Genomic DNA, 10,657 nt, shown 5'->3' with positions numbered 1-10,657 from the left:
TCAAAATCACCCAGAGTAAAGTTAAATCCATCTTTAAAAATGAAAGGAACATGGCACAGGTATACATCTATCCAGAGCAGGCCTTTCCTCAAAAACTGAATTAATGTGAAAGAAGGGGAACAAGTGACGGAGGCCCCAACGACACCTACAGTATGACTCCTCTGAAGGAGTTACAAGTTTCTGTGGCTGAGATAGAAGAGACTATACCTACAACTGTTTTAATTCTCTTGAAAACAACTTATGCAATTAAAATTATCAATGTGGCTGTATTGTGGCACAGAGTATCACTTCTATTTCAATGATTTCTTAAACTGCCTCTCACATTCACAATGAAGAGCCAAGTGCAGACTTGAGCAGACCCAATGTCACAAGAAGACTTATTGATTTTGAGCAGTGTATTCCTTGGGCTCTGTGTGACTAGACAGTGGCCCCATCTCAGTGGAAGTCTTTAGTGGATCAATTGGAGCACATGCACCACTTGTACCTGTTTGTAACTGATAAGACAACACTTCAGAGAACTGATAATGATTAGCTGAGGATAAACAGCAAATCCACATACAGGGAAGGAAACAAGGAAGAAAAATATAGATTATCTATTGTTTTTACTGCACAAAATCAAACTGCAGCACTATTTAGTATCACTTGCATATTGATATTTATTAAGCCAGTTAGAGCATGGTATATTTAATTGCAGACAAAGAATTATTTGAGCTGAAATTGCATTGTGACACTTTTTTGTAACTGTGTAAGAAGGTTTACTAAGTGGCAATATTTTGGTGTCACTTAAGACTGATGAGATCGTTGCAGTTTTAGCCACTTCCTGTAATGGAGCACAGTGAGCCCATATCCTGATCCTGTACCAGTTGAAAAGGAAGTCATAGGATAATTCAGGCTAGCACCTAGATGCTAAACAACCTTTTGTAGATGACCCTGCATGACACAAAAACATAGTATGTATGTAATAAAAACAGGATATTTGTGAAAAGAAGGGGCCATAAAATATGAATGTAGTCAATGAGGGAGTGACGTTTGAGGGGAGATGCTTCTGACATATGACAACACTAACCGCTGTCATGGAAATCCTGTCTCTTATAACAGGTTAGATCAAAATGTGCCGCATGGGGTTATGGCTTCAATGCCATGCTGATAAAGGTGTAATTCTCACTCTTGTTTGTTTCCAAAATTACAGTATCAATAGTGCATTACCCACACCCATGCAGTATTCTGTTTTTGTTTTTGTTTTTTTGTTTTTGTTTTTTCCTGTAGTCCACCTTAGCCAGTGCATAGATTTTTTCATTCAAAAGGAATTACCAATAACACAGGTAATAATAAAAGGCTTGTAATGGATACATAGGGGGTTTGTCATCTTGCTGCAGTTTAATCTGGCCTGCAGGTTCTCCAGCAGTGGAGAGCACGTAACATGAAACTCAAAGATTCGCTGCATTAGTTCTGCTTAGCTAACCGTGAATGCTAATTGCAGGAAGAACAAACTGCTACTTTCCCCTCCTTTTCCTCTCTCCTCCCCCTTTGGCCAACCATAGAGCACAGTGTGTGTCATACAGCTTTGCTTGGAGTGGGAACAAAGAAGGTTGTTCTGCATGTGAGATTCAATATATAGAGGGAAAACACAGTTGAATATATAGGCATTGATCCTGTCATAGGCAGTGCGATAATGTGCAGGGTAGGGGGTTGATTATAAACTCTTACCCAAATCTGCAGCAATATTCCCTTTTCAAATGTAATGCATTAGTTTCAACTTTACCATGTCAGGCTAAATACAATATGTTTATTAGTTTTCATATAAAAGTAATTTCTGCTTTATTGCTAAAAAACAAACAAAACATGTCAGGTTTAGACAAAATATCTGCTAATCCTTTGACACTCAGCCATTAGTTGTCAGATGATTTCAAACTTCTGTGCAAATGTCATCCAGGGCTAATGTTTTGTTACAAAATAGTCTCTAATAAAAACATTGTTTAGATTTGCAAATTATTACAGTACAACCAAAGATCAGACTGTTAAAAATTCATAGTTGAGAGCTAACATCTCAACTAAGACTGTGCTTCATTCAAGGGAACCATCTGTAACACACCTTTGTAAGAAAACAAAAACTGAAGAGTTAAATCCAGTACTAATACTGATACTGATACTAATCTATGGGCAAGGTCAAAGACCCAGTTACACACCAGAGGCTAAAAAGGCTCAGAGGTGTTGGTCAGCCTGAGCCGTCAAAGCTGTAATCACTCTCTAAAGTTCTGACCTGGGCACATGAGAGGCCACTACCCTGGTGGCAACCACTATCTCCTATCAGTCTTCTATCTAGACATCTATAGGCAACCATCAGGCCCTCGGGCAAAAGCTATCATATAACCACTGTACCAAACACTCCTGTCTTTACCTTGCAGTGGAGATTTATTGTAATTAGAAGATTCCTTTACAAAAGCTTGTGATCAGCGTTTCTTTAAGGATCTCTGTGCAGTCCCATGGGGGACACTCTTTGATCCTGACCTTCGAACCCTAAGGGTTAAGCCTTTCCTTTGCAAATGAGTTTGACATGATAGACCACTTCCTAACTGGTCAATTGCTCAGTGCCATTCTGGTACCTACTGGTTTAACAAGTGTATGTTTTTTCCTTCCCACTCTCCAACATCTTACTACTTCAGCACTGATGCATTTGAAGTCATTTTTCCCTCATTCATAGACTTTTCTGAAAAGGTCAAAAGCAGAGTACTTCCAAGTAACATAACACGCAAATGCTTTGAGATCTCTTTATAATCTCATAAGAAAACAGCAAAGGCCACGAAATGCAAACAGACTCTAAACTCATTAATTTAAACTATTGAAATCAGAGTAGTGTACTTATCTGGGAATCCCTCAAGTTTTCTCTCCCTACTCTTTTTTACTCTACCTCCTACTGGCCTGGCAATGCTGAAGGCTACAGTAGCTCTTAAAGCATCAGAGACATTGGAAGAGAGCGCTGGTGGTGTCGAGTCCCACCCTGCAGCATGTGGTGTGTAAGTTTCTGCCCCTCCCCTCCTCTATCTTTTTCCCAATCAGATTAGTTTGTCCAATAGTAAGAGGAAAGATTGTTGCCATTGGACCCTGCAGGCTTGTAAGAACAGGTGGCCAAGTGCTGAAATAGTTTTTCTTCCGCATTGATCTCAAAAACGATGTGGTAGTCTGCAGCTGTATTAGGCCCTTAGATCACATACATCCGAAAGTTAGTGCAGCTCAATAAGATTAGAGGAACTCGAATGTTGGAATTAAGCTTTTTTTTTTTATTTCACTACTAACTCAGAGAGAGAGATATTTTTGTTTCGCAACCTGCAGCCTGTAAATCACATGGATTATCCAATAACCTTTCCCTATGACCTCTGTACGGTTTTGCTCACTAACCATGGGAATCTCAACTGCAAAAATATCTTTACTCCAGTGATGAGAACGTGCCTCACCACCCGCCTAACACCAAGACGGATTGTTTAGGGCTGCAGAATTAGTCAGGTCAGGGAATCCTCTGCCTCAGGCCTGGCTAATTACTTTCTAATGTGACGACGATTCTTTTGAAGAGCTGTTTTCTTGCTGACCAAATCTCTTTAAAAGCATCTTGGGGGTGCAAAGGGGGCCGAGAGGGAGTGCGCTGTGGCGGGCCACATCAGGGCCAGAGGGGAAGCTCAGGTTACACCCTGTCTGCCGTGATGCGTTGTTGGTGGGACGCCTCGGCTCCAGTGCTTCCCCTCCTCCTCCCCAACTACCACCACCATCTCTACCCTCCTCCTCTTAGCACTGTCCCTTCAAGAGAGGCTGCAGCAGAGCCTTGCAGAAACTCTGACACCAGACCAGAGGATGCACTCTGCACATGAAACCTTACACTCAACTAATGGTTGCAAATGTGTTTTCAAAGAAATCCCAGGTCTCCTGTATAAACCATAGACTAAAACTGCTAGATGTGTATACACACACACACACACTCATTCCACAAATATAAGCACATTGGCAGAAGAAAATGTGGACAATTGGTGTTGGTAAACTAAACTGCAAGATTTAAAACAACCTGCATGAATTTGCAATATAGAAGTTTCTTATTTTTGTTTACTCAAGAAAAACCTAAACAGTTTATATTTGAAATGCAGGTGACTTAATTCGTGCCATCATTATGACAGAACAGTGTATTACTGCTAACATACAATATTAACCAGTTAACTGAGTTCTCTTCAAAGAATTGCCCTAGGAAATTACTGGGGACTTTGACTGACACTTCACACAGATTTTAGTGACCTCTTGCTTTCTTTCTCTCACTTCCCAAAAGAAAATGTATTCCCTTCCAGGGGAGTGATCCCTAATTAGCTATCAGGTGATAGTGTGCAGCTTTCATTGTGCTCTCTGCTGCTTTGCTGCAGGCTGTGTGGTCAGCAGTCAGATTCAGATTGAAGTGACAGATCATCTCTCTGTACACCCCTGCAGCTGAAAGAAACCACTTGGTCTTTACAAAGAGATGCCACCTCACCATATTAAAAACAGCTCAATATCAAATCTCATAACAAACACATCACTAACCCAGCAATGACAAGAGGATCACTTGAGAATCTTTTTGTGCTCTCACAAATAAAAACAAAGGCCAGTGACAGTTGATGGCTGGGTTTGGATCTAAATTATTCACTTGGCCTTTGTGTGTGACAGTTTGTTCAATATAGGCTATGGAGAATAGACACTTCTTGATTTAACACGAGTGAGTCAGAAATTATTTTTAGGTAAATCACATTTTGATAAATAATTAAAAATAACTAACGTTTCCTGCATTTCCCAATAAAAGTAATATATTCTAACTTTACAGATATGATAGGTCATTCCTGATATAAAAGATATGATTTCTTCCTGTCTGTTAGTTTCACTGCATGTCTTCACCAGACAGTTCCAGTATCCACCCAGGCAGCTGAGGGACCTTGTTTGAAGGTCATGTCAGCACCAGGGCGTAAACGTTAGACCTTTTTGTGGTCAGGGTAAATGTACAAGGCCGCCCTGCGGGAGCACTCTTTCCCTCTCTTTAATCGGCGCATAACAGGCCCTTGTAGAGCCAAACTGTCTGCGACACATCAGCACTTAGAAATAAAAACCCCTCAGCCAACCCTGTGATGGCTGCGGTTGGAGTACAGCTCCTGGATCATTTCAGAGGGACAACACAGACAGGTCTGCTAACTGAAGGGAAACAGGAAAGGAAAAATCAATTGTAAGATTACATTTATACATTTTATTCCTGTATTCTGAAATCTTCCAATGCAATTGTTTATACCGGATATTAAAATAGGACTTGTAAGTCTTCCTTTATAATACATTGTGAATGAAAATTAAAAACTGCTGTTCAACTCTTGAAACAGTGGCAGTGCGGGTGTATTTTATATAGTGCCTGGTAGCACTACAATAAATGAATTTTTTATTAGATGATTCCAGTGTTCACTGCAAAGAAATCGCTCTCTGCTTTTAAGCTTAAAAATTAACTGTGCAAGATCAAAAGAAGGTATAATTTAATATCAAGAAATTAAGAATTATTGTTCTGTTAGATGCACCATACTGTATCTCCAAATAATTTCACAACTGGTCATTTGACCTAATTTTCCTCTGTGGTCCCATATTCAGCACTGCCAACTTTCACTGTACAATATACTCTACTATACTAAATAAAATCTACAAAGCTAATGAGACAAAACACAGAATAAACAGCTGTCTCTTTGTCAGTAAAGCCAATCATTTGAATGAGCCGAGAAAGCAAACTTAACAGTTCTAATGCTGCAACCGAGAAACTTAATTTTCCAATTTGCAGGAAGACAAGATGGCAGGAAGCAAGCCAATTTGCCACGTGTGCAGCACACAACAAACCCCAGCCTTGCTCCCCGGCCTCATGAGAGGTAATTATCCCTAAAAAAGAATGCCATGCTGTATTAAGATGTAGCCGCATCAAAACGAGGGAGACAGCCTCATTACAAGTAATTATGAGGGAATTAGAAACATCATTTAACTAAACGAGCAAATAATGTCCAGGATATTGAAGAAGCTGCCTGCACTTCTGCCGACCGCTGCAAGTCCCATTACAAAAATTGTAGGTCTTTAATAGAATAATGACATGCTTTATCTTCCATGACTCTCTCTGAGAGGGTCTTGGAGCAGAGGGAAGGGCTGAGGGAGAGAGGGGAGGATGTGAAAACAACTGTTGCAGAGCTCTCTGTCCTCTGTGTGGGCTCACTCTTGAGTGTGTAGCATAAGGCCTTCAAGATAATCCCCCTATTATCCTTACAAATACAAAATGGAGAGCAGAAAATTGTATCTCACATCCATTATTGTGTCAAAGGTAATGCTAATGGGCTTATCTCTAGAGTAATAGCTGAGTTCTCTACACATACTGTGGCCTATAATAGTTTGATGCATATTGGACAGCCAATGGCACTTCAAAACAGGCAGTTCAAGAAATGGTTGGTAATTTAACAATGAAGCATAATGCATTTCACCATTAAAGCCCCAATCTAGATTTCTGGTTAAATATTGTTCTTGGGGAATTCAACTTGGAGATGAAAAGGCTCTCATTGTTGTTCAAATGAAAAATTTGCCAGTATTTGACCTTACCTTCTAAACATCTCAAAATATGTCATGTTGAAACTGTCAGTCACATGCAGTATCATGTGTTTAGGCAAATTGATTTCAAGGCTGGAACTTGTTCTTTGCTTTCAGGTTTACCAAAACTAGTTACCTTTAATGCTTCATATATTCCCATGTTTTTTGTATTACTGTGACTTTAAGGTATTCTCTAGAGTGCCCCCCCCAAAATTACCAAAACTATGATTTTACTATATTTAACTTTATGTATAAGCTGTATTGCCACTTCCCTTTGCTATGTACAGTAGCATATTTCTCTCCTGTTTAGAATAGGGGCTGGAAAGGGGAAGAGGTTGGGGTTGGGGGAGATGGGGGGCAAACACAATTTCCCTTCAGCTCCTTCATTTCCAGTTGATATAAAACAGAATCATGAAAAATCACTTCTGGTCCAAGCTCTCTTTTTTAACCATTAACCCATAGATACAGAAGCTGGTTAAAGCCAGCGGATGACAGGGCCAGCCTCAAAAACCTTGTTATGCTCCCCTCAAATTCATTTAGGGAGCAAACAGGACTTGAGAGTTGTCTGGCTTAATGCATTGCGATCGCTTTTAAAACTCTTGTCTTGAGGCAGGCCCGAGGCTCTGCATCTGCTCGTGGTGTTATACTTCATAACCCTTCAGGTCTAATATGAAGCCACACACACCCTCTTTAAATCAAATGGCTGTAAATATGTTGAAAAGCCCTCATCCAAATAAAATGACGAAGGAGTGGAAAATGTAAAAATGAGATCTTTAAATATTAGAAGAGAACATAATAAATAAAAAAGTGATAATGTTTTTGCAGCCTGTTTAAATTTAATGGGCTCTCTATTGAGTTAGTTTTGATCTACATTTTATCTCAAGATGTAAAAGAGGTGATATCAGGAGGTTTTAGTATAATTCACTGTGATCCTGTAAATACGCACTAAAAACTACCCTGAGAATCAATTTGTCCAGTGCTCTTCGTCTTTGCCTCTCCCCTCTCCACACTGCGTGTAGCCCACAGTTTCTATTACTCCCATCATAAATTATAGCACAGAGTGAATTACACTTGCTTTTCACCTTAGCAGGCAGGTTTGATGAATCCTAAGGCACAACACATCATCTCAACAAATCTTCATCACCATGCCAGTCGCTGTCTCTTTGCAGTTTAAACCTCTTCAAATCATTTTCATTGCCCTGCTATTAAAATTTGTAATTCACACCTGCCATTGCAGTGATACATAGTTACATCAAAGCCCCTCCTCTACGTACCACCTATTCCTCTCTTTCACTTTCTCTCTCCGGCTCTTTTCTCTTCTTTGCTCGTCACCTCCCTCACACTCTCTTTCTCCCTCTCTCTGTCTTGTAAATCAAACAACCTCAGGTGACAGGTCATGCAGATTTCCCACAAGTCAGCAGGGTGCAAACATTCATCCAAAAGAGCGGCGCATTACCGTTGCACCTGATGACATAATGACCACTTGGAAACTAATAAACAGCTTCATTCAACCAAAGCTATTGCTCCTTTTCATAAGCGTTACAGTCCCCCATCCCTCTCTCTATCTCTCTTTTCTACTCCTCTCCTATCTGTCACAAATTCATCCTCCTGCACCTCACCTCTTCGCTGCTGCCGGAGTTACCCATTAATCATTGCTGTTGTCTGACGCTATCCATTTTCCCAGAAACACAGGGCGGCTGTTGCAGAAATTGGGTCAGGCATAATCTGCAGGGCAGCAGAGCTTGGCTAGTCATGATTCTGCTAGGTAATGTTGCCATTAGCACACAGTGAGAGATTGTAGGATGGGTAGAAGAGGATGGGTGGGTGGCAGTGGTGGTGGTGTCCCTTGTACATGATGTGACACCTAAGAAAAGCTGGCAAATGACACGGTTTTATCGCTCCCCATCAACCACAGGACATTTTTGTGTGTTTGTGTGAGTGCTTATAAGCGTGTCCGTAAATCTGTGTGATCCTGTCCAGGCTTGTGTTTAGTATTTTGTGTATTGAATTATTATAAAATAGTGAGTTGAACTTTGACAATGTGAGTTGATTTAGTGTGCGCGACCTCTTGAAAATCCAAACTAGCAGCTGAATTAACCAGACATATTGTAAATATTGCCCAGAATTCAAAGTGTGACTGATAAAGTAAATATTGCGCAGATGGAGAATGAAGAACGGCTTCGATTAATGACAGCAGTCTTGAACTTTGAGAGTATGTGTTTTTATTAGGTTTCCTGTTACAAGGCCTGATGCTTGAAAAAGGCTGACTTCAAATGGGAGAAGTTCCCGCCCAAAGGCATGATTGGCTTGTGATAGTGTGCTTCAATTTTCCACCCTGTATATACTTGGTAGTTACCTTTGCATGTAATACTCAGTTCATCAACCTACTTGCTGTATTTCTAAATTCAAACTGAAAGTATAAATATCATCTTGGAATGACAAAAACTTTTGGAGTTGTAGATGCACCTTGGTATTTTATTCTGGTTGTGAGCCAGTTTCCTCAGGAATCAAACATACAGATGCTACATTTTAACCCCTGCAGAAAGAAAACTGCATCATATTTTACACCACAGCCCTACAAATGCTGTATACTTCCACAGATACAAGCTGTCAAAAAGCTCACAGCCTGATATTTTAAAATAGCAGATTTAGAGTACCACCAATGTAAACTACAGTATAAACCGAAATGTCAAACACAGTCTTCCAGTTTAATTTCTTTTGTTGTAAGGTCCTTGTTTAAAACACCACTAATCAGCCCCCCAGGTTAGAAATATTGAAGCTCTGCATGAAAAGTCACTATTTATTTCTGACTGTATTATCAGCGCTTACAGTACAGAGATAATCGTTCATCTAGAGTTTTAAAATCACATAATGTTATCTCCTGTTTTTTTTTTTAAAAATATCCGTCAATAGTTTTGAAAATGTAAGTGTACAAAAACGGCACATAAAACGAGGCAAGTCCAATCTTCACTGAAATAGAAAATTTATTGAATGAGCAGGTTAATTATTGAAGGTCTAAATTACAATAGAAACAATGATATTTTTCCTCAAATGGAAGAATTGTGGTTTTTCTGTCAGCACTGGGTTCATCGCAGGTGAAATAAAAACTAAATGATGCTTTGCAGAATGCTTGACAAAGTGATTATTATTGAAAACAGTTTAAAAGTATTTCTTGTGGCAGCTGTTGTCTTGGACTGTGATATGAAGGTTAAAGTGTTTTATCAGTTAAAGCAGGAGAGGAAAAATAAAATAAAAGTACAAAATTATTATAATAATTATACACACGGTGTATTTTATACATACAGGGAAGCTTGATTGCTTTCTTGTGAGATGCACAGTTGCTGCATAATAAGAATTCCCTCAACAAATAAAGAGATACGATTAATATACAGGGGTTATGTGGAGACACTTATAAGAATGGTGTATTGTTTTTAATGCATTTTACGTGGGCTGCAGAGGTGAACATACAACAGAGTCAATTAATACTCGATCTTGTTATACAGGTTGTATAAAGGTAACGCTGGCAGGTTGCTCCCGGGGTAATACAGGGGCGTCGGAAAGGCGATAGACCGGGGAACTGGAACGCGCAGTAAGGAGTTTTCTCTGAAAACCAGCGGCATCCCCACTAGTGTCTGTGCGGAGGCGTGGGCCATGTTGGCCGCCTCCAGTTCAGCTGAGAGCTGCCGTTTCCATTTGTTCCTCCTGTTCTGAAACCACGTCTTGACCTGAGTCTCCGTCAGCTGCAGGCTGGAGGCTAAGCAGGCCCGCTCCGAGCTGCTCAGGTAGCGCTTCATGTCGAAGGTGGACTCCAGCTGGTACACCTGACTCCGGGAGAAAACCGTGCGCGTCTTCTTCTTGGCCGAGTTGCCCTGTTTGTCCGCACCGTCTGTCTGTCTCTCCTCCGACAGAGGTGACATTTGATGGCACGGTCTCTCCTGCTCCTCCTTATAATCCTGCAGCAGAGGCTGCGGTAGGTGCGGCCGCCGTGCGAGCCCGTCGTTCCCAGACAGAAGTCCTTTTGCGGGAGCTACATGCAGCAGAACGAGAGGGAGCTGAT

The 10,657-nt window shown here is 40.6% G+C and overlaps 1 protein-coding gene across 1 annotated transcript in view; it reads right to left on the bottom strand.

Moving 5' to 3' along the window:
• Window positions 1–8,840: 8,840 nt before the first annotated feature.
• Window positions 8,841–10,657, bottom strand: part of hmx2 (H6 family homeobox 2) — a 3,017-nt gene continuing 1,200 nt past the window's right edge. The window contains exon 2 of the mRNA XM_067517647.1: window positions 8,841–10,627. Coding sequence (XP_067373748.1) covers window positions 10,080–10,627 — 548 coding nt within the window. The 3' untranslated portion in view covers window positions 8,841–10,079. The remainder of the gene's footprint in view (window positions 10,628–10,657) is intronic.

Source organism: Channa argus, chromosome 1, assembly GCF_033026475.1.
Source record: "Channa argus isolate prfri chromosome 1, Channa argus male v1.0, whole genome shotgun sequence".
Lineage (NCBI taxonomy): Eukaryota > Metazoa > Chordata > Actinopteri > Anabantiformes > Channidae > Channa > Channa argus.
Note: the sequence above shows the minus strand (reverse complement) of the source record. Positions and strands in the feature narration are given on the sequence as shown.